We start from the raw sequence: 23666 nt of genomic DNA on the forward strand, positions 1-23666 counted from the left end.
ATAGAAAAACTGGATACATCTCCTCGTTCGTGGCGCATGACGTGGCGTGGCGTTTGCCTCGGTCTATCCTGTATGAGATGAAGTTGTGATTCACTACCTTACGCAGGCATCCAAACTGGACAGAGTTGCTAAAATGAAATAGCATGGATAGTCAAGTTTCATATATATAAACGAAATTCCCTACGTCTGCTTTGTGAACTAGGTATCTACCTAGAAATTCAACCCTACCCAAGCTACCTAAACGGATAGTTCTTTGTATCATTAGTCCATTACCTAGGTACCAATGGCCTATACCAGATTTGTCAGAAGTGAGCAGAATGCTGTATTAGGTACGTCGATCCACCGGGGGGTATATCTTCTAACATTTTCGCAAGACTGATGGATTATCTCAAAGCATTCTCTGCTCTCATTGCGGGCGCCTTTGCGTGGACTATGTGGGGAGAGAGCATCTTTCCGGCACAAGGAGATCCAAAGGGCGATCCCGAGAATTGGACGCGAGAGGAGCTCAGGAGATGGTTGCACGCTGTATGAATTCTTCGTAATCCTATCAAATGATCCAGCTTCTAATCCATGTGTTTAGCGCAATCTCCACCCCCAAAGCAAAGATACCCGTGAACAGCTTCTTGAGAGAGTTAAAGCGAATATGAGGTAGAGAAGGTCATGTTATACTGTCAATTTGACGGTGGAAGCTGTATTATGGCGTGAAACTAGTTGTCTGGCGATGATGGGAAATGCTAACAAAGAACACGACACTACGCATATGAAGGTCCTGTTAACCCCAAAGAAAAATGTCCCTCTGCCTGATTGCTAGTTAGAAAATAAAACATGAAAATAAACAAAATAAGAAGATTGATGAAGGTTTTATGATGCGTCGCATCAGTGCGGAGATGTAATGCTGCGCCACATTTTTGTGTTTGCGCCACTAGCACCAGCCACGTTGACGTTTTGCTGGAGCTGACACGGTTTCTTTGCGGAAAGCTTACCCTCCCACTTTCTGCCTCCGTCCTTACAGTTACAACACGGCTGGTTCCTTGACAATTCAATGATTCCATCACCACCGAAACTTCAATTTTCGGAAAGATGGATATCCTCCAGGTATTATTTAGAGCTATTCCCCCAAGAATATGATAATTACTTACACATAATAAACAGCGCCTAGCTCGGTTCTTGGACCGACCTCTCTTCCCGTGGAAGAAGCTCATCATCGGCTTTTCCGTCGCCCAATTCTGTTTTGAGGAATTCTTGTCGCTCCGACAATACCGTGTCCTGAAGAATACCAAACCCCCGCAAGTCCTCCAAAAGGAAGTTTCTAAAGATGTTTACGATAAGAGTCAAGAATACGGACGTGCTAAAGCCAAGTTTGGATTCGTGAGAGCTCTCTGGGGTCAAGTTCAGAACATTGCCTTCATTCATTTCGATGTCCTCCCGAAGCTCTGGTCATGGACTGGTACTCTTCTCCGCTTCCTCCCTGCTCGTTTATCCGGTGAAATCTCGCATTCGATTGTCTTCGTCCTTACCTTCGTCTTGATCCAACAGGCCTTATCCCTCCCCGCAAACATCTACCACACGTTTGTCTTGGAAGAGAAGTTTGGATTCAATAAGCAGACCCCGAAGCTGTTCATTACGGATATGATCAAGTCGAACTTGCTTGCTTTCCTCTTCGCGCCTCCTATCCTTGCTGGTTTCCTGACTATCGTAAAGAAGACGGGTACTCAATTCGTCACCTACCTATGGCTGTTTACTGCTGTCCTTCAGGTTTTCATGATCACGGTCTACCCCATCTTCATCTTGCCTCTATTCAACAAACTGTCTCCTCTGGAAGAAGGCAAATTGAAGTCTCAGACCGAAGCATTGGCAAAGAAGTTGAATTTCCCTCTCCAAGAGCTGTTTGTTATCGATGGAAGTAAGCGTAGCGCGCATAGCAACGCCTATTTCTTCGGTCTGCCGTGGAAGAAGCACATCGTCATCTATGATACCCTGATCGAGAAGAGCAGTGAAGAGGAGGTTGTTGCTGTACTGGCGCACGAACTCGGTCACTGGAGCCTTGGTCACACTACCAAGCTTTTCGGTGTTTCGCAGGTATGTCTAGATTTCCTAACACGATTTTTTGTGCCACGCTAACAACATATAGATCAACGTTTTCTACATCTTTAGTGTATTCTCGGTTTTCATCAACAATGCCTCCTTGTATGCCGACTTCGGATTCCTCAATGAACATCCCATCATCATTGGGTTCATCCTATTCTCGGATGCATTGGCACCGATGGACCTTATCATTAAGTTATTGATGAACATCATGAGCCGACGATTTGAATTCCAGGCCGATGCTTTCGCTCTCAACTTGGGTTACAAGAGCGAGTTGGCCTCTTCTCTCATCAAACTTCAGATTCAAAATCTGAGCACAATGGATGCGGATTGGATGTATGCTAGTTACCACTTTTCCCACCCCATTCTTTCCGAGAGATTGAAGGCTCTGAACTGGACAGCTACGGAAAAGGTGGCGGAAGACAAGCCGGAGAAAGAGGGCGTTGAAAAGGCTAGTGGACGGGAGCTATAGATCTCATTATCTTCGCAGATCTCCACTTCGGAAAAGGGTTCATGGGCGTAATTAAAAGGGTCCCATAGAGAGTTATTTGATTTTTGATGTACGAAAGTGATTGTCTCGTTGGTATTGTGCCTGATCTAATTGGGAATAGTAATCCAATGAATGGATGATGGGGCTAATTAAGCTGCTTTGATAGGGCGTTAACAAGCTCTGAACAACCAAACGAAATGACCGGGGGCATAGCTCACAATGCATCCATAAATAGCATAGTAATGACAATACACGTGCTGATGCCTACAATTTTTAGTGAAGAATTTATTTGTTGCACGTTAAGATGGCATACGTGCAGTAAAGTCGACCATTATTAGCCAATCAAATGAGGTATGATAAGCGATCGTGACGTTTTAACGCGTCGCCCCCGCTATAAACCCCTGCTAAGCTCTCAACGCGCGACGCGACTTCCTAGAAAACCACTTAAACTTAAAGAGCATTCACGCTTTTTGCTGGTCTCAACTTCTTTGCTGCACTGCTCCGCCTTCTTTACAACAATTTTCAACTTTGACCATTTCTAAACACGGATTCTCATGTCCTGAATCCTTTCTTTCTTCGCTCCCCATAGACTCTGTCATCACTAGACCATTGTCATGGCTAGCACAATTTTACCTCAAAAGCGTCTCCTCGGCGATGCTTCTAATCGTCGCAATTTCCCTTCTAGCCAGTCTATGGTGAAGAAGCGTCGTGTAGAACCCCTTTCTTCCTCACCCGCGTCACGGTTGAACAGCTCTCAACATGGCCCAGGTTCGAAACTAGCATCGAGCCAACCGAAGAGCACTTTCGAATCCGAAGTTCTCGAGAAGCTAAGCCAAGATATTTCCGAACTTAAGCAGACCAATTCAGAGAAAGATCAAGCATGGGAACGCCCTCCCGTTGTTGACTTCGACCCTAGTCGAGATAACCTAATCTTCCAACAAATAGACGCCGAAGAAGGTACTATACGTGGTGGCAAAAATGCCATCAAACTCTTCGGAGTTACTGAAGACGGCCACTCCGTGCTAGTTCACGTCACCGATTTCAAGCACTACCTCTATGTCGCCGCCCCGGTGTCTTTCACACCTCAAGATTGTGAACCATTCAAAGCCTACCTCGAAACACAAATGGCCCAACACCAACCCGTCATATACTCCTGCCAAGTCGTCCTACGAGAGAATATTTACGGCTTCCAGGGCAACACGCAAAGCCCCTATATCAAGATCACCGTTACAGATCCGAAGTTTATACCTCGAGTACGTTCGGCCTTTGAGCAAAATGAGGTCAATTGGAAGTCAATGTGGAAAGGAGTTGAAGGAGGCATAATGACATTTGATAATTTCCCTTATGTCTTGCGATTCATGGTCGATTGCAAGGTAGGCACCCCCAACGCTAACTACCATATCAACAATACATATTGATTTATTTTAGATCCCTGGTATGTCGTGGGTGGAGGCGCCGGCCAAATCCTATCGTCTTCTAGCCGAGAACCAGAAACAATCGAGTTGTCAAATCGAAGCCGAAATTAGCTACCGAGACTTAATTTCCCACGAACCGAAAGGCGAATGGTCCAAGATGGCCCCTCTCCGAATTCTATCCTTCGATATCGAATGTGCCGGACGAAAGGGCATCTTCCCAGAAGCAAACCAAGATCCGGTAATCCAAATCGCGAACGTCGTGACACGCTACGGAGAAAGCAAGCCATTCGTTAGGAATGTGTTCTGTCTAGATAAGACGAGCCCGATCGTAGCAACACAGATATTGGATTTCGAGAGGGAATCAGATATGCTTATGTCTTGGAAGCGATTCCTTGACAAAGTCGACCCTGATTTAATCACTGGTTACAACATTGCCAACTTCGATTTTCCCTATTTACTCGAGCGGGCTGAACACTTGAAGCTCAGAGGCTTCGAGTACTGGACTCGTCTTCCTAGTACCAGGTCATTTGCTAAGAAATCCAACTTTTCCAGCAAACAGATGGGTAATCGAGACACAAAAACTACGAATACCAACGGACGTTTGCAACTAGATTTGCTTCAACTAATCCAGCGGGACCATCACCTACGAAGTTATACCCTCAATTCCGTGTGTGCCCACTTCCTAGGGGAACAGAAAGAAGATGTCCACCACACAATGATCACCGAACTGTTCAACGGCACACCAGAATCCAGACGTCGTCTAGCGATATACTGCTTGAAGGATGCTTATTTGCCCCAGAGATTGATGGACAAGCTCTCCTGTCTTGCGAATTATACAGAAATGGCGAGAGTCACAGGTGTTCCTTTCAGTTTCCTACTCTCACGTGGACAGCAAATCAAGTTTATGAGTCAACTATTCCGAAAGGCTTTAGAGCAAAAGCTCGTCATTCCGAATATGAAATCCGAGAGTTCGGATGATCAGTACGAAGGAGCCACAGTCATTGAACCTACTCGTGGATTCTATGATGTGCCCATAGCAACCCTCGATTTTGCATCGCTATACCCCAGTATCATGCAAGCGCATAACCTTTGCTACACAACCCTCGTCAACAAGAGGGCAGTGGAGAAGTTTGGACTGAAGAAAGATGAGGATTATATCGTTACACCAAATGGTGACATGTTTGTTACTATCAAGCAACGAAAAGGACTCCTCGCACAGATTCTAGAAGAATTACTTACAGCCAGAAAACAAGCGAAAAGAGAGTTGGCCGTTGAGACAGATCCTTTCAAGAAAGCTGTGTTGAATGGTCGTCAACTAGCGTTGAAAGTGAGCGCGAACAGTGTGTACGGTCTTACAGGTGCAACAACTGGTAAACTCCCCTGTTTGGAGATTGCCAGTAGTACGACAAGTTATGGTCGACAGATGATTGAAAAAACGAAGACGGAGGTCGAAAACAAATATAATATTGCTAATGGCTACACTCATGACGCCCAAGTCATCTATGGTGACACGGATTCCGTCATGGTTAAGTTCGGAACGAAGGACCTGAGCGAAGCGATGAAACTTGGCGAAGAGGCTGCTAATTACGTTTCTTCCAAATTCACCAAACCCATCAAATTGGAATTTGAAAAGGTCTATTACCCGTACTTGTTAATTAACAAGAAGAGATATGCTGGTCTCTTCTGGACGAGACCCGAGAAGTTCGACAAGATGGACACCAAGGGTATCGAGACGGTCCGACGAGATAACTGTCTGCTAGTACAGACTGTCATCGAGAAAGTTCTTAGGATGATCCTGATCGATCAGGATGTCCAAGGAGCTCAAGAGTACGTTTTAGCACCCTTGCATTGGGTGTTCTTGTTACTGACCATTTTCGCAGCTATGTCAAAGATACAATTGCGGATCTATTGCAGAATAAAATAGATATGTCCAAGCTTGTGATCACGAAGGCCCTTACCAAAGAAAGTTACGACGCCAAGCAAGCCCATGTTGAGCTTGCGCAGCGTATGAAGAAACGAGACGCCGGTTCCGCCCCTGCATTAGGTGATCGAGTGGCGTACGTCATGGTCAAAGGTGCAAGCGGATCGAAGAACTTCGAGCGTTCCGAAGACCCCATATTCGTATTAGAAAACAACGTCCCTATCGACACACGATATTACCTGGATAATCAATTGGCAAAGCCTTTAGGGCGTATCTTCGATCCTATTTTAGGAGAAACCAAGTCGAAGTCGCTTCTCACGGGTGACCACACACGTGCCATCTCGGTTGCAGCGCCAACTGTGGGTGGTCTCATGAAATTCGCGAAGAAGACTATGACATGCATGGGCTGCAAAAAACCACTTGTGAGTAAGGAGGAGAGCGCTGGAGCTGTTTGTTCAGACTGTTCGCCACGAATGGGCGAACTCTACAAGAAGACACTTGACAAGGTGTCGGATCTTGAGGTCCGATTTGGACGTTTATGGACTCAATGTCAACGATGCCAAGGCAGCATGCACTGCGAGGTCATTTGCAGCAGTAAAGACTGTCCCATCTTCTACATGCGTATGAAGGCCAAGAAGGATGTCGAGGATGCTAGCAAGGAGTTAAAGCGATTCGATTTCGACCAATCTGCTATATGGTAAAAGCTATAATCATGGCTTCCGCAATTCCGATGGGAGGCTGGGCGTTATGAGGCATGCATGAAGGCTAAGGCGTCTTGGGTCGGGCTTGTATTTCTTAGGGAATGTAAAGTGTGTGTCATAATATCATCGTAGAGAAGCGGGAACGATGGGAAGTTGAGGATACCATAGAATTCAACGTTACTATTCAAAATAAACCAATAGGCCGGTTTCACCCGTCGCGAATTTTCACCATCAGACTGAATATTCTAATGCCCGCCCCCAAGGAAACATTCCGGCTTGCTCCGGTTCCGGAACATATCGGTCTTATGCCCCCTGGAAAATGGCCGGGGAAATTCCACTCTTCATTACGCAATACATATGCATTGAAGAGCTGTGAGTGGATGAAGAATCCCATGAGATGCATGTCCTGCAGGGTCCACTCCGTGGGTTCCCAAGCCCTTGGCAGGGTCGTTCCGCGAACGGCGTCAAGATTCAGTAACTCTATGAGGTTGGAATGCCTGCAAAGACATTGAATTGACGTGAATATTGGTGTCGTCGCAAACTCAACTGACGAATCACGAAGCTATGATAAGATGCCGCACATGTCTGTGGCAATAACTTAAGCTTCTCTCGCTTCTCCGGGTCACCATCCCTGCCTTACCGTAAGGCGGCTCCGCCGTCATTTATTGTGTTTGTGGTTGGTTGATCTCGTTCTAGATTCATGATTCAGCTACGAATTCCCCCACACGAGGCACCACATGGCTGCGTAGAAGTAACGACGAACTCCGTCACCGCTCTGCTAATTGCTTGCTCGCATGTGCGTCTTTCGACGTCGATGGGCTTTGTCCCGAGAGGGTACGCGTTTGATTTGATTGATTAGATCTACGGGATCGAAACGGGTAACCTGTCGTGCCTATGCAGCGGGTCTAACCTAGGCAGTAGTCACTTATACAAACCAGCTGTAACACTACCAAACACATGACAGATACATCATGCCGTTTCACTCTCTCCACAGTTAATTAGTTCAGCTAGCTGAATTAAAAAGTAGTTCTAAATATTTAGCTAGGGACTTCGTCCGCCGAAAACGCTCGGGATGTCAAGAAGGGTTGGCAGAGAGGCCAGATGAGATGGATCTGCGGTAGACTATATTAGATTGATTGAGGCATATAACTTAATCTCACACACATAATGGGTAAAGAATATGCCTCAATCCCGACAGGGGCCAAGATGGAAAATTGTATTATGAAGAGGAGAAGAAGAAAAAGGGAAAAAAATCAGCCGGAATGTGGTGGTTGTGGGCTAGGCCCCCCCACACATTTTTTCCTAGACAAGGTGAGGCTACATACAAGCTTACCTTGTGTTATTAGCGAACAATTGTAGTCATTCTAAGTCACAACTCGTTGGTTACCTACCTCGGACTACATGTATCCATCTCAAGTTTTCATGGGCTGGGTGGCTACCTTACACAATAACAACGTGTACCTAAGGCAACCTCCTGCCTTGATCAGCATTGGGTACTGACAAGACATTTCACCGATGACGGTGGTCTCTTCCTTGACCACCACCACCTCCTTCTCCTCCGGAGTAAAAATATATAATACCCTCACCTTCCTCGACTTTTCCCTCCTTTCCTCCTACTCAATTTTTACTCCTACACACAAAACCATCTCTCCTACTTTATCAACCTTGACCTTACTCTTCATATTAGCCAACGCGATCTTGAGATACCCAACCCCCTTTGATACCCACACATTATCATCAACATCATATACCCATATTTATTAACTCTACTTCGCAATCATGTCTCATCTTCCCTCCGAGCCCGAGTTCGAGCAGGCCTACAAGGGTAAGTTTCTTTGTGAAAGAAAAATAAACCGACTATCTACTAGTCAAGTCTTGGCTCGGACTAACATGTGGAATAGAACTTGTGGCCACTCTCGAGGAGAGCTCTCTATTCCAGGAGCACCCGGAGTACAAAACCGCGCTTAATGTTGTTTCTATCCCCGAGCGCACCATTCAATTCAGAGTCGTCTGGGAAGACGACAAGGGAAACCTACAGGTTAACCGCGGATACCGTGTTCAGTTCAACTCGGCGCTAGGCCCGTATAAGGGTGGTTTGCGATTCCATCCTACTGTTAACCTATCAATGTGAGAACGCCCTTTGAATTTCTCAGTAAAAAGTGGTAAAAAAAAATGGAAGAGAAAGTAGCCTTGCTAACACGAATGGAAAATAGCTTGAAGTTCCTCGGTTTCGAGCAAATCTTCAAGAATGCCTTGACTGGCCGTAAGTCTACCTACTTATCATATAAACAAATAGGAGAGAAATTTGCTAACGATTGATACAGTGAGCATGGGTGGTGGCAAGGGAGGTGCCGACTTCGACCCTAAGGGCAAGAGCGACAATGAGATTCGACGCTTCTGCGAGGCTTTCATGCGCAGACTCTCCCAGCACATTGGCGCTGAAACTGATGTGCCTGCCGGTGACATCGGTGTTGGTGGCCGAGAAGTCGGATACCTTTTCGGCACATACCGCAAGGAGCGGAACAAGTGGGAAGGTGTCCTTACCGGAAAGGGTCTCACTTGGGGTGGTAGTTTGATTCGACCTGGTAAGTCCGAATCTATCTCTGCCTCTTCGCCGAGCGGCAACTAACCACCACCAACAGAGGCCACCGGCTACGGTCTCGTCTACTACGTCGAGCACATGATCTCCTACACCGGCCAGGGCTCCTTCAAAGGAAAACGCGTAGCCATCTCCGGCTCCGGCAACGTAGCGCAATACGCCGCCCTAAAAGCAATCGAGCTCGGCGCAACCGTAGTCTCCCTCTCCGACTCCACCGGTTCCCTCATCGCCGAAGGCGACGCCTTCTTTACCCCCGAACACGTAAACGAGATCGCGGAAGTAAAACTCGCGCGTAAGCCGCTCACCGCGTTCAGCGGAACCAGTAAATTCAAATGGGTAGCTGGGGCTCGTCCTTGGACACATGTCGGGAATGTGGATATCGCGCTGCCCTGCGCGACCCAGAACGAGGTTAGTAAGGAGGAGGCTGAGGCCCTGGTTAAGGGCGGCGCCAAGTTTGTTGCTGAGGGCTCGAATATGGGGTGTACGCAGGATGCTATTGATGTGTTTGAGGCGGTAAGAAAGGAGGGTGGTGGGGGTAAGGTTTGGTATGCGCCCGGTAAGGCTTCGAATGCCGGCGGTGTGGCGGTTTCTGGCCTCGAGATGGCGCAGAATAGCAGTCGGTTTAGTTGGACTGAGGAGAGGGTTGATGAGCGGTTGAAGCAGATCGTAAGTCTTTTTCACTTTCTCTTGGATTTGCGGTGGCTGGGTTGGGTTTTTCGGTGTGAGATGGGGGTGCCCGCGGGATTGCTTTTTTCCCGGGTTACGTCTGTGGCTTGAGACATAACGCCCTGTGTCTCGCTTGTGCTTGTTTTTGAGGGATTAAGGGATTAAGTTGACCCTGTGACTGGTACTGATGGCTAATTATTCTGCCCACAGATGAAGGGAATCTTCGACCAGAGCATTGACAACGCCAAGCGATACGTCAAGACCAACAAGGACGGCGAGTTGCCCAGCTTAGTTGCCGGAGGAAACATCGCCGGTTTCCTAAAGGTCGTCCAGGCTATGCACGACCAGGGCGACTGGTGGTGAGCTCGTTCAACTCACTTACCTATCACATTATGAAGCCGGTCTCCGGTCGCGTTTGAAGAATGGCGCCCGGGTAGGCTGGATTAGGCGATTGCCATAATCGAGGTGTGGTGACGATCGGTGAAGTTGGATTTGGAGTTTGGGGGTGGCAACGAAAGTAGCCTACTACTACTCCTCATAAATGTACATACACTATAGATATATGCACGGGGGTTCATATATTTATGCAGGAGACGATCCGGTTCGTGGGCGGCGTTGCATTGTCTACCGAAATGGGGGCGTCCTTTCGGAGTTGAGGGGAGGTTATACGGCGACCTGACTGGCTGACCGACGGGATTTACTTTACTTGCTCCCTCTTACATAACGTACGTACGAAAGAGCCGTTACAGGTCCCCGGTCCCGAGGACTAAATGAGATCCGTGGAGGATCGTCCAGGCAGTAGTTTAGAGATGACCTATCGCAAAATACACATGCGCTTTTTTTTTCTCGTATTTGCGCCCCTTAGGATGTGATAGTGTTACCGATGCGAATGTCAACGAGGTGAATGTTGGTCCTTGAATTGTGAGTGGCGAGTGATGGATGAGGAGGTTGCTGCAGACAATGTGCCCATGCAAGCGGCTAATATTGGGGGCCTCGGAAGAAGGAATAAGCGCGGGAACGAGACCTACAGAACTAGACGAAGAAGCTTTAGGTTGCAATGGGATTTAAGATGTTGGTGATTACCACGTAGTAGGTAGGCCTATAGATGTATGTTTTAGATGATGAATGCTACCTACTACACTCCAATTCTTTATCACCGACAGGTGAGGCGCATTTTAGATGCATTCGCACGTAGGCTTTTTCTATTAATCTATCGTGCAGGATCTATTGATGTGGTGTTGGCGTTTGGATGCGTACTTGTTGATTGGAGTTATGATGTTAAGGCCCCTTAAGTCCTGCTTGGCAGATTGTAGGAAGAGGATATGTATATCAGAGTGAGGTAATGTAGCCATTTCGAGATATAAGGATGCAAGTAATCTATTTTGATGATATAGGAGATAGGCAGGTGAGGTTGGTAAAGGGTGATTGATGACCTGCACGCGCAGAACATATTATCGAGCTACCTCCTGATGACTTGGCTCAGCACATCAATCCCTTTTTAGGTACTTCTTATGTTACGTCCGATCAACACCTTTCTAGTAGATACCAAGGTAGGGTTTCATACTTATTATTGTATGAGGTGTCAAGTATTAAAAAATAGATGCAAGCTCTAGTGCACATATACATGTATGTATCGTTTCATTGACTACGTCTGGCTGCATCGGGTCTCAAAGTTCCCGAGGCAATTCAAGTACTTTTGCAATATACAGGTATATATCAGTTCATCGAATCATACGTTGGTTTCGATGAAATCCCGTTGCTTTGGTTTATCATTGATAATTTAACCTAGTATTCTCGAGTTATCATTTCTTTTTCTCGCCTACACACTACTCCTTGAGTTATGTAGTTGGTAGAAGGAGTAGGACATGTATATAAATAGTAAGGTCTAGTAAATCAGCCGCCAATTGGCCTTCCTAATTTGGTGTTCCGATATAGTGTGTGTGGTTGTGGTGGTGGTGGATAGTGGTTGGATTGGTGGGTGTGAAAATGCATAGGTAGTCCCAGGGCTCTGGACGAGGTAAGACTAGGTGGCCTGGAAACCGGGGAATTCTTGAGGATTGCCATGTGAAATATGTCCCAAATCTAGTTCATAGGCCCTAAATCTATAATTCGCCTTCAGGGGCTGGGGGGCTGGCGTTACCCCCATTAATTACCCTATATACCGGCACTATTAAAGTCGGTTATGTGCTACTTAGGAAATAAAAAGAGCGCCGTAAATACGTGGTGTGAGCGAATCATCCCCCTAGAAGTCGAACAGATACATAAGACACGTATGTCGGTACGATGATGAGAAGCTCCTTACTAGGCATATTTATCTGCCTACGTATCTAAATGTATGCCAATATAAACTGCCAACGCTTTTCATGATATATTTCTTACGCCGAACTTCTCGTATCTGTAATGCTTTGCTTTGTTCCTGGTATCTGCAGCCCATTCGGACCGTAGAAGATGTAGGGGTAAGTGGCGGCGGGGGTTGGTGACGATTGACATAATTCTCCGTTACCCCCGTGTTACCGACATGACACTGGGATCCTCTACGATCGGAATTCTAGCCGAATCGTAAGGCTGCCGCTATAGAACAAGCTACACTTCGCACATCTTACGTGGGCTGATGCTGACGGGATCGTACGTACATATTGCCGTGATGATGGTAAGTACTCAGGTACTCAACCTTGGGAGTAGTTAGGAACGTGGTATCGTGTATAACGTTGTAGACACGCGAATAGCAGCATCTAAAGCAGTAAACCACTAACTACATGTCGTGATATGATCAACAGAGGTTACGTTGAGAACGTGATACCGGAAATGGCCAAGAATAGGTGGAAGTGCGTATATGCAGAGTACGGGAAACACAGCAGAGGTAGTAAGTAAGGGCAGTGCTTTTATCACCGCTTACCAAACCAAAAAGCATCGTGACCTTACACTTCTCGGGAATGACAAGATATTGGAGTGATACAACGTGTTTCTTTTGTCCAATCTTATCCGGGTCTGCCGCAGTTAGATGTCTCGATCTGGTTCACCGGAAATGTCGAAAAGAAAAATGAAACCCGGAGTACCGTGCGGGATGTATGACCAATCAAGGTACTAGTTCGAAGTAGATATGCTATTGAGGATGTAATGTAACTCCTCTGTCGAATTATTTCGATATAAAGGATATTCTGTAGATGACATGTGAAGAATTATGACTTTGTAGGATCGGGTAAAGTAACGTCAGTAATTTGTCATGAACATGATAACATTGTTAGTAGAGGATTGCCTATTCTTCAGATAACTTAAGAGATTGGTCTCCAAGCAATTAGCCAATCACAATTCTTAGCCGATCTATACCGTTCATAGGATCGGATGTGGGATTGCTATCCTTGTATTGTGTAGGCGCCCGGACGCCCTGAAATCTTCATTTCCACCACCATCAACAACCGAAGCTGCGAGGACGTAAGCCACGTCCTTCGTCAATTGCACCTTAGCCTCTATATCCAATTCGATCTGCCAAAGGACAGGAATAGAGAGTGACAAATGAGACGTGCGTCGCATATGTGGTGTTAATCACCGTAGTATCATTACATCAAATGCCGGCCGCTCCACCATTGGGAGCCTCCAATTGTCACTTTTTCCAATGGAATCGGCTCCTTTCAGCCGTTCCATCGTTCGACGTTTTCAGCTCTCCAGGCACTGCTCGGTCGTCCCTACATAACTCTACCAATGGAAAACGTGGGTAGATATCTGTGCGTGTATGTAAAAGTCTGCTAATGAATGGTTATGACTAGATTATCAATCTTGATTATAATCGATGGCCTCGACTAAAGTAGTAGTATGCCTTTTTTTTAGTTAGATCCTCGAGTCTTGGCCCTCTTGGCCCGGTGCCTCTGTCTGCCTCAGCCCTAAATTCCGACCAGGTCTCGAAATTGAGTGTTTTAGGATGATAGTGCTGTCTCTATTCTATAATAAGCCATTCAGGGTGTCACCTAGGCGTGTCATCAATTTGAACGCCCATCATTATCGCGACGGCTGACACAACTAGAATGCCTAGGCTCATTTGAGACTTTCGTTGGACGCCATCATTTTCAAGTTCGTATACGTGGCTGAAACCTCCAAACGGCCACTAGAAGCCCCTCAAAGGGGAGACAATTCGTTGATGTCATAATAGTGGCAGTGGGTTTGTTTATATCACGAACGTCGGTGAGACAGGACGCTGGCTGTCCGATCAAAGTAGCCTGGGAGTACGGCAAACGCCCACGCCCATGCCCACGATGATTAAAAATATTATTTTTTGTGCTGCTTCAAAATCCCGTATCTCCATGGGGTACGTGTCCCAGGTGTAAGAGATAGGGTACTGGAATCAACTGACGATTGAACGCTCTAAAGTCTTATAGGGTACATCGCCAATTAACGGATGGGTCCGGTACGCTTGCTACAAGACAGGGCCCCATCCGAATTGAGTCGTTCGTGAGCCAATTAGCTTTCGCATTTCATTTGTATTCATGACGGAAAAAGACAAATCGCTTGGACCTTGACAATGTACCCAGGTCGTCTACCGTTGGAAGGGCGACGCTGTATTTCGGCCCCCATTGCAATTTGATGCCTCCCTAGGCTTGTCTTCGTCGATATTACTGGCTCGTCTTCTTCTAAACGAGATTCGCAAAGGAATAACATCGTTACCATGGACTTGGGGAAACGAAACCCCAAGCGGGAACAGCGGCCCGAACCAGAGGCGCTGCGCTGTCTACCTTATAACATCTAAGCCAAGAAGCGACACTCTGCTCTATCAGATGCCACATACCTAGGTAGGTACCTAACAATTTGATCGATGATGGGCTTGAATGATTTTGTAGTACTTGTAGATCAATGTTTCTTTTTTTACCCCGCTAGAATCTGTCGAATAAGGGGGGGCCACAGCTTGTAACCCCATGAACGATTCTTTCTCATCCTGGGCTTCTTTTCTTCGACCCATCCACCTATTCGCAAGGTAGTATTCTCATTCCAGTTAGCTTCCTCCGCTTCTGCAGCTCAGCTAAACCAAATTTTTATTATTGGATCTGACCCGAACTAGTACGGTAGGTACGCATCGCCCAATGGCCTCGGTGGAAGTAAGACTCGGTAGAGGGTTCGCTAACGCGTAAATATTACTTCGGGGTTGCTAATATGAGCTGACGATCGTTGCTTCAATTTTCAGCCCTGCCTCAGCGAACAAGGGTCTCCGCCACCCCTGGTCTCGCAGTAGTTCTGCAAGATGAGGGTAGAAGGTCACTTCGGCTGCTATTCTGCAGGGGTCCGTAAACAGTCGACTGCTTCTCAGAGGGCCTTTCATCAACTGTACATCATCCATGACACATCAGACCGGTACGCCAATAGAGCGACCTCGAACTACAAAGGACCGATGTTTTCTGATATATGAGACCATCCCACGAGGCGCAAAATTCTCCGTCCCCATTCCTCGAGATCTTACCCTAGCATGTCCCCAGCATCCTGTTGCAACCCTAATCATCCCTCGGCGCTTTTAGTCCTTCATAGTCCTTGATACATCTTACTTCTTGTTTGGAGGCGTTTGCTTATGATTGTTTTTTTTTGCCTTTCCTACCTCTGCTGAAGATATTGGTAGCCTTCAGCAAACCCGGCCCGTATAGAGGCCAATCCTCATCCTGGTTCTTCATTGTGACCGGTAAACGGAATTCGTCACCACCATGCCGTCGGTAGTACCTGATATCACAACGACCGGCGCCGACCCTTCCCAAGCGGCACAGGGTGAGGCGTCAACCTCAAATGGATACAGAAATAAGTTCACTGGCGAGTATATCGGACCTGTAAACGGCCATGGACGCGAGAGGAGCCCTTCGAATTGCTCAGTCGGTTCTTTCGACCATAGCGTCTACGGAGCAAACGGACTAGATACCGGCGACTCATTTACCCAAGCTCAACCTTTACCCGATCACATGTACGGACCTCACGATGAGACCTCGAATGGGCCCCAGTCCCGGGCTTGGGGTGATGAACCCAAATCATCACGATTCCCCCGCATCTCAAAAGCAGTGGAGCTAATGCGCCATTCCTACGACTGCGTCGTCATCGGCTCCGGTTATGGAGGTGGTGTCGCGGCTTCTCGCATGGCTCGCGCCGGCGAATCGGTCTGTGTCTTAGAACGTGGTAAGGAGCGCTGGCCTGGCGAGTATCCGGACCATGCGGCCGATGCGATAGGACAAGTGCATTACTCCGGCGAGTTCGCGCCTGGTTGGCTTCCTAAGAAGATCGTCAATGGGGGTGATCCCACCGGCATGTATCATCTGATATTCGGCAATTGCCAACATGCGGTTGTTTGCAATGGTAAGTTATCATGAATGAAAGTTAGGGGATTGTATGTTGGGCTAATTGTTGTTTAGGTCTTGGTGGAACGAGCTTGATGAATGCCAATGTGTATTTGGAAGCGGATGAAGAGACACTGAAGCTTGAAGCATGGCCAAAGGAGATTAGAGACGACCCTAAGAGTCTAAATAAGTGTAAGCTTCTACTATCCCTCAGACTTTCCGGAGAACACCCCTTCGTTTCTTTCACCGGGCGATAAAATGAGGGCAAAGGCTGATCCATCAATCAATAGACTACAAGAAAGCAGAAGATGTATTAGAGCCGGAGAAATATCCTGAAGATTGGCCTAAGCTCCCTAAACTCGAATTACTGGAGAGGCAAGCGAAGTATCTCAACATGGGAGACAAATTCAGCCGTGTACGGCAGACGACGCGATTCCACAACGGACCAAACAGTTGCGGTGTAGAAATGCAGCCATCACAACTCACCGGCCAAGACGCTACCGGCCTAAACGACGGATCCAAGAACACCACATTAGTCACCTACATAGCAGATGCGTGGAATTGGGATGCCGACATATTCTGCGAAACCGAGGTGAGATATATCACCAAAGCCCCAGACCCGCAACAGGGATACATTGTCTACTTCGCTTGGCACGGACGGAATCGTGGCCATTTCAAAGCAAACTTACATGGTGATCTCATGTGGGTTCATGCAAGGAAGGCTGTGTTCCTAGGTGCCGGCGCTATTGGTACGACGGAGATCCTTCTTAGGAGTAAGAACATGGGTCTGGGGTTGAGTGAGAAGGTAGGCCAGAATATGAGCGGCAATGGCGATATACTTGGATTTGGGTAAGTGGCTTTACTAAAACTGCTCACGAACACTGTTAATCATTTCCTTAGTTATAATACCGATTATGATGCGAACGCCATGGGAAAGCCTGGCCCATCCCACAGCCGCCCCGTTGGACCTTGCATTACTGGTATCATCGATAACCGAGCTGGCCATGAGAATCCACTGGATGGTTACGTCCTCGAAGAAGGCTCTATCCCAGGAGCTCTTGCGCCGTTCCTGCAAGTTATGCTCGAGCTCTTACCTGGAAGAATTGAGCCGACTGGTGAGGGTCTTGTTGATAGATTCAAGGCGAATCTATCTAGTATAGGCAGCACTTTCCTTGGTCCTTACTTCAAGAGAGGCGCGATCGAGAAGACACAAGTGTACTTAATCATGTCTCATGATAGTGAGTTTACCGTTAACTTACCCTCAACTGAGTTGATTACTGATTTGTTCCAGGCAACCAAGCGTACTTGACTCTTAAGGACGATAAACCGGTCCTTGAATACGTTGGTGTCGGCCGTAGTGACCATGTCAAGCACCTGAATGACATTCTTGCAAGGGCCACGAGAGCCGTCGGGGGCACATTTGTGCAGAACCCCTGGTATGCCCTTCTTGGTGAACAGCAAGTCACTGTTCATCCGATTGGGTAAGTCGATTGAAATCCTTATCCGTTTAACTTGTATTCTGACGATATTTAGTGGCGCTTGCATGGCAAATGATGGCACTGGCGCGACCGGTGCTACAAACCACAAGGGTGAACTCTTCATTGGCTCCGGCACGGAGACGCACGATGGCCTCATCGTCACCGATGCAGCAGTTATCCCCACTGCTCTTGGCGCAAACCCCTTCGCGACGATTACTGCTTTAGCTGAGCGATCCGTTCACATGTACGCCAAAAAGCGAAATCTCACAATCGACCCGACTAAAAATGGGATTCTCGACCTCTTTGGTTCTCCTCAACACAAACGCACCCACGGGCGACGCGCATCGATATTTCACGTTGAAGAAACGGTAGAGGTCCAAAGGATAGATAAGGCGACAAAGGCTATTGACGGCGCCCAGCGTATGAACGATAGCGGTTTCGGTTTCACCGAAGTTATGTCTGGATACATCCACAAAGACAAGGGCCTTACTCGGGATAATATCGACACATACGAACTTGCCGCTAGGACTGCGAAAAGCCTTTGCGAAACAGCACGATTCTTCCTCAGCGTACAGTCTTTTAATATCCGGTCAATTGTACACGACCCCAATCACAGGGCAATGCTGACCGGTACCTTTATCTGTCCTACTTTGGAAGGTTCTCCATTCATGGTACAACGAGGCGATTTCAACTTATTCCTACTCGATCGCAAGGCGCCCGGGACTCGAAACCTTACTTATGACTTCGATATGCGTGGTATCAACGGAAGGCAACTCCATTTCCACGGATACAAGGTGGTTGATTCATCGGTCGCATTGTCGCCGACGCATTTTTGGAAGTCAACCAGCACCCTCTATGTCACAATCACTGAATCCCTACCGGATCACCAAAGAAGATGCTCAGATGCGGATGAATGTGGCCTTTTAGGACAGATTGTGGCGAAGGGTGTTATGCGTATCCAACCGGCTGATTTCTTATCCGAGGTCTTGACCCTCACCCCCACAGGCAGCAGTATCCTCGAGAAGGCAATGGGCGTTGCCAATTTCCTCACTTTCTTCACACGGAAATCGATGTCGCTTCTCCTAGCTCCACTCACGCCATTGCAATATCCCTCGCAGTCTTACCAAGGCTTCGTTAACAACACACCCTACGATAAGCTGTTTAGTATCACAGCTTCCGATGGTGTTGTCACGCGCCTATATATGTGGGAACCCACGAACAAGACAATTGAGACCAAGAACCTATTTATGATCCCTGGTGCCTCGGTTGATCACCAGATCTACGCGCTTCCGACAATTCGCTACAACGCCGTCAATTACTTCCGTCGGGCCGGATACCGGGTTTTCGTCGCCGTTCATCGAATCGGAATGTTAATGCTCGCGCAGAATAACTGGACAACATTTGACGCGCGTCTCGACTTAAAAGCGTGTCTGAAATTTATCCGAGAAGAATACCCAGACTCCACCCCCAAAGGAACTCGTAGTGGAATCATTCCCGAACCCATTTACACTATCGCGCACTGCATGGGCAGCGTAGCCTTCTCCGCCGGCCTCCTCGACGGCACCATCCCGTCCAAATGGGTCAAGGGCATCACCTGCAGTCAAGTATTCATGAATCCGATCTGGAACACCATGAATTTAATCAAGATTCTAGCTCTCCCAATCCCTGCTGATCGGATGTACCGGATGCTCGGCGGGAATTGGTTTAGCTTTAGCACAAGCAAGAACGACAGTTACTTGCAGAAGGGGCTTAACGAGCTTCTGCGTCTTATGCCTGATGAGCGTAAGGAGATCTGCAATAACGCGAGTTGCCATCGGTGCACAATGGCCTTGGGCCGGTGCTGGAATCATCGCAATTTGAACGAAGCTACGCATCGCCAGATCGATCGATTCTTTGGTGGTGTTAGCATTACTTTACTTCATCTGCTCATGAGGCAAGGATACGAAGGCCACGTTATGGGTAATAGTCCGTTGTATGAACGGTTGGATACGAAGCAGAACATTAACAAGCTCCGAGGCGTCCCGATACTACTATTTGTGGGACGTGACAATGCGGTGTTGAGTCCGGAGAGTACTGAGCGCACGTATGAGGTGCTGACAGATGCTTTCGGCACTGGAGATGATGCCTCGGGGGTCCAGTATAGGCGCAGGGTGGTGCCTGATTATGGACACTTGGATTGCTGGATGGGGAGGAATGCCTGGAAGGATATTTATCCATTTGTGAGGGAGGAAGTTGATCGTGTGGTTCGGGGACCTGAGTACAAGTTTAGAGATCCGGCAGACGAGTTTCAGAGATTGGTAGAGACAGGAAGGCTGTTGTATTAGAAGGGTGTATGAGTTGTGTGAAGTTTACGAGGGATGAGATGGACTTTGGCTTTGACTTTTTGATTGTTGTATGAAGGAAAAGGAGCATAAAAGGGATGGGTTGCTTTGGAGTTATGAGTTAAGGTTAAGGGTTAAGGGTTGGAGTTATCGACTTGGGAAGGTACATGTGATGTTATACCCCCTTATTGTATTCACTTATGGCAGGCATATGGAACTGCCATTTTATTGTTTAGTTCCTTCTATACAGTCTCTAAAATAAAGGAGGCAACTCCTCATTGGCGATGTACCCCACTAGTCTATCTTACAACTAGTTACACCGAAGATATTGGAAGTGTCTATGGCTATCTCAGCATAGCTCTTACTCTCGATTTAACCCTCCTAGCTGAATATAGTAATGCTACCTGCCATGTTAGGGGCGAGTAGGAGGATTGCCCCTTCCCGTCCCGTCCCGTTTTAAACGAGAGTTGTTGTCGCAGTTCGTGTGATTTAGTTAAGTTGCTGTTTCCTCATAGAATAGATGTAGCTTGCTCCTTCATCATGAACAGCTTGCATTTCATGCATTTCGGTAATTCATCGCAAACTGCGTCAAATGTATCATCTTGAGACCTCTGAATGGTTTCTTCCATCTTTGATTTTACCTAAGGCACAAAAAGGAATTACGAGATAACCAATAGCAACTCATAACAAGCATCTGGGGTACTGTCGATGACACGTCACTGTCGAATAGGCTAGTGAGGTGGTTGCTAGGTAGTTATAGTCGCGCATCAAGGAACTCGTAACTAGGCATCGATTAAGACATACATGTAGCTGCTACTTATTCCCCGCTTAACGCTTCGTTATTTCCTTTTATGAACATTTAATGAGGGTGATACTTCGTTCTTTCTGCACGCATCACTTGATTTAGGTATCCATCGATTAAGGCACTTACTCACCTAGGAGTCAGCATCGTACCTTCGCAACATCTGATCTTTCAATAATTCGCTTTATAGGTCTTTCCTTAACGTCCGTCCGCCGTCTTTATACTTTTATATTATTTTAGTTCCTAACACTCGTTTGCCCGTACACCTCCCCCATCGCCGATATTACGCTTTAATTGTGATTGCGACATTTATCTCGTGATAAATGCTAAGCACCTAGGTATGTACAAGTATTATTCTCAAGTTTCCCCAGCCACATGCACGTATAAAATGCGGGTGGTTGATATCGTACCGAGGTATACCTAAATAGCGCTAATCTACAGAGGCCTTTAGGTACCCCCCTACCGGGAATACGAAACTTTAGGCTACCCCTGTCACCGGCTAGATCCCTGCTCGGTACCTAGATACACTGAAGCTAGGTGTTGAGCTAGGTGGCCCACGACGGCGGTACGGAAGGTAGTAGCCTGAAGCCTTGTGGCACGGCTGCCATCTATCAGTGGTATCAGTGGTGTTATCATACCACCTATCACCTATTTTATCCTAGATCTTAGCTAGGTAGTCCGACGAGCCTCGTTAGAGTATCACGAACTCTCAATGGCCAAGGACAACAACCTTGGTGAGATTAAGTAAAATTGTTGCGCGTGCATCTATTGGAGCCAACAAGGCTTGGTTTTGTTTCTTATTATTTACTAATTATGGATTTTATTGCTTTTCAGCCTACCTTTCAGGGAATCTGCCGCCAATGAGTGCGGAACACTCCGAGTTGTATCGTGCACAGAAACGGCGTCAAGAACAACCACCCGAACATCGTGAACTAACCCGACCCCGATTACGGCCTCCATCTAATACCAAATCAACGCGAGCACCATCTAAATCTAAAACTAAACCCAAGAAAAGAAAGTCCAAACGTGTTGTCGAGAGCGAAGAGGACGAAGACGAGGATCGCTGGTTTACGATCCGTAATATTATAGACGAGAAGATTCAACGTGGGAAGGTATATTATTTGGTGGACTGGGAAGGCACCGATAAGAACGGTCGGCCATACACACCAACTTGGGTAAGTTACTATCTATCTTTCAGTTACGCACTACCTACTCTCTTTGAGATTCATTACGCTTGGTATTCGGTCTGCTTTCTCTGTCCCTGTTGTATTCGTTACTCTTTGCATCATTTACATCATACCATACTACGCACATGCACATGCGCTAAGAAGTTTGTAAAGCAACCAGAATTCGACGTGACAGAACTTGCGATAAGCGCTTGGAAGGAGAGTAAAGCTGAAGCTAAGCGTGCCCGGGATACGACTAATGCAACTATCGCTGGTCCTCGTTCTACTTCGGATGCGTCCAATACTACGGAGAGTGGCACTACGAACCAAACAAATCGTACCCCCAAAATTCGGATGAAGAAGAGGCCTTTAGAGCAAGAAGAGAAATCTGAGCTTAGCAAGGAAGCCGTACGTGAACACCGACGAATCAGTATTGTAGTGACATCTAAGGGTACAGACCGTGGGGTGAAAGTTCCCAAATATACGTCAGAGGTACCAAGTGGACGGGACGACCACAAATCAATTGAGGAGGGAATCCCAGCTAGTGGTATCCTAGGAGATTCAAGGCCTGGAAAAGGTCAAATAGTGATTGAGCTGCCAGGAAAGCCAGAATTCGATACCGACGAATACATCCCTGTGTCGCTTTCCTCGCAGCAAACAAGCATTCCACTCTCGTCCCAGTCCGCTTCTTTCGGTACATCCCCAGCAGTCCAAAAATCCGAATTAAAAAACGAGGATCATCGGGTAATCCCCGATTCTCAAGAGATATCCGGATTTTCAAGTTTTGCAACTCAAGAAAGTATCGTTGGCTTCCAAGGTTCAATCACCGCCAGTGAGGTTTTCTGGGGGGTCACTGCTGCATCTCAGCAGAACTCGAAAAAATTCCAGCCACTAGGCGTCTCTGCTCAGCTAACAGTAGATATCCCTTCGCACCAACCGGACAATCGTACTGGCAACAGCCGGGAAAATCTATCTGGGTCTGCATTTGTGGTTGAGACCAATCCAAGTTCTACGCAACCAAATAATTCACAAAGCAACACCGGCGGAAGCTTCCCGGTTTTTTCCACGCAGGAAAATCTCAATCTCGATATTATTCCTCCAACCTCCCAGCCGAGTGAGAGTTCGTCGGTCCCACTACCTGGTCCAATTTCGGACGAACCTATCTCTGCGGCAAGTGCAAGTCGAGACCTGCAGTCCGTAAATAGCATTAGCATCGCATCTCGGAGTAATTCACAAGCCGCCCAGATCGTGGTGCCATTAAGCAGTCAACAAGGTGGGTTAGCGACGAATACCGACGCGAATTTCACAGTATATGACGACGATTCAATCGTACCCGATACTGTGTTACGCGATACGGTATCAAACGAAATTTGCAATCAACACGACTCGCAGCACTCAAGTCAGGCCCTGAGCGAATTAGACGGCAATACTAGAAGTGCGTCGTCTTCGAAAGGTCACCTGATTGAATCTCAACTTGCGTCGGATTGCGTAGAGTTATCGCAAAGCAATCTCAACAAAGCAACCAGTTGCATTGAAGCAGAGGAGGCATCCACGCCTGCTCCGGCGACCTCGAATTTTTCTCAGGGCTCATCTCTACCACGGCAACAAGTCGTATTAGCGAGGATGGATAGTTCCCAACCCGCTGCGCTCTCCGCGCGTGAGAGATTAAGATTGATACGAGAACAAGGTTTCGCTTCTTTGAGCGAGACTTCTCCGAGCCTTGCAA

General features: G+C 47.2%; 5 protein-coding genes across 5 annotated transcripts; all 5 read left to right on the forward strand.

The window, feature by feature from the left end:
• Nucleotides 1-34: 34 nt before the first annotated feature.
• On the forward strand, nucleotides 35-884 carry F4822DRAFT_396875 (uncharacterized protein). The gene is made up of 3 exons (XM_051457577.1): nucleotides 35-329; nucleotides 395-525; nucleotides 581-884. Exons 1-3 carry the CDS (start codon nucleotides 284-286, stop codon nucleotides 650-652), a joined length of 249 nt encoding a protein of 82 aa, XP_051317263.1. The 5' UTR covers nucleotides 35-283; the 3' UTR covers nucleotides 653-884.
• Nucleotides 885-939: 55 nt separating this feature from the next.
• Nucleotides 940-2838, forward strand: F4822DRAFT_396877 (peptidase family M48-domain-containing protein). The gene is made up of 3 exons (XM_051457578.1): nucleotides 940-1095; nucleotides 1153-2079; nucleotides 2132-2838. The coding sequence occupies exons 1-3, from the start codon at nucleotides 1081-1083 to the stop codon at nucleotides 2555-2557; spliced, it is 1368 nt and encodes a 455-aa protein (XP_051317264.1). The 5' UTR covers nucleotides 940-1080; the 3' UTR covers nucleotides 2558-2838.
• Nucleotides 2839-2996: 158 nt separating this feature from the next.
• F4822DRAFT_187248 (DNA polymerase family B-domain-containing protein) lies at nucleotides 2997-6983 on the forward strand. The gene is made up of 3 exons (XM_051453502.1): nucleotides 2997-3948; nucleotides 4004-5817; nucleotides 5871-6983. Exons 1-3 carry the CDS (start codon nucleotides 3190-3192, stop codon nucleotides 6610-6612), a joined length of 3315 nt encoding a protein of 1104 aa, XP_051317265.1. The 5' UTR covers nucleotides 2997-3189; the 3' UTR covers nucleotides 6613-6983.
• Nucleotides 6984-8391: 1408 nt separating this feature from the next.
• On the forward strand, nucleotides 8392-10240 carry F4822DRAFT_442461 (NADP-specific glutamate dehydrogenase; the record flags this gene model as incomplete). Its single annotated transcript, XM_051462985.1, has 6 exons — nucleotides 8392-8437; nucleotides 8514-8739; nucleotides 8826-8875; nucleotides 8937-9197; nucleotides 9255-9877; nucleotides 10088-10240. 6 exons carry the CDS (start codon nucleotides 8392-8394, stop codon nucleotides 10238-10240), a joined length of 1359 nt encoding a protein of 452 aa, XP_051317266.1.
• Nucleotides 10241-15555: 5315 nt separating this feature from the next.
• Nucleotides 15556-19975, forward strand: F4822DRAFT_427339 (FAD/NAD(P)-binding domain-containing protein; the record flags this gene model as incomplete). The annotated part of the gene is made up of 6 exons (XM_051460718.1): nucleotides 15556-16192; nucleotides 16249-16365; nucleotides 16464-17022; nucleotides 17074-17411; nucleotides 17465-17654; nucleotides 17707-19975. 6 exons carry the CDS (start codon nucleotides 15556-15558, stop codon nucleotides 19973-19975), a joined length of 4110 nt encoding a protein of 1369 aa, XP_051317267.1.
• Nucleotides 19976-23666: the final 3691 nt, after the last annotated feature.

The sequence above is a fragment of the Hypoxylon trugodes genome, assembly GCF_022578975.1.
Source record: "Hypoxylon trugodes strain CBS 135444 unplaced genomic scaffold F4822scaffold_3, whole genome shotgun sequence".
In the NCBI taxonomy this organism is placed as follows: domain Eukaryota; kingdom Fungi; phylum Ascomycota; class Sordariomycetes; order Xylariales; family Hypoxylaceae; genus Hypoxylon; species Hypoxylon trugodes.

Coding starts and splice junctions, on each gene's coding strand:
- F4822DRAFT_396875 (XM_051457577.1), top strand. CDS start 284: ATGGCCTATACCAGATTTGTCAGAAGTGAGCAGAATGCTGTATTAG. Junction 330..394: donor TGAGCAGAATGCTGTATTAG/GTACGTCGATCC, acceptor ATTATCTCAAAG/CATTCTCTGCTCTCATTGCG. Junction 526..580: donor TCAGGAGATGGTTGCACGCT/GTATGAATTCTT, acceptor CCATGTGTTTAG/CGCAATCTCCACCCCCAAAG.
- F4822DRAFT_396877 (XM_051457578.1), top strand. Junction 2,080..2,131: donor AGCTTTTCGGTGTTTCGCAG/GTATGTCTAGAT, acceptor AACAACATATAG/ATCAACGTTTTCTACATCTT.
- F4822DRAFT_187248 (XM_051453502.1), top strand. CDS start 3,190: ATGGCTAGCACAATTTTACCTCAAAAGCGTCTCCTCGGCGATGCTTCT. Junction 3,949..4,003: donor GATTCATGGTCGATTGCAAG/GTAGGCACCCCC, acceptor GATTTATTTTAG/ATCCCTGGTATGTCGTGGGT. Junction 5,818..5,870: donor GATGTCCAAGGAGCTCAAGA/GTACGTTTTAGC, acceptor CCATTTTCGCAG/CTATGTCAAAGATACAATTG.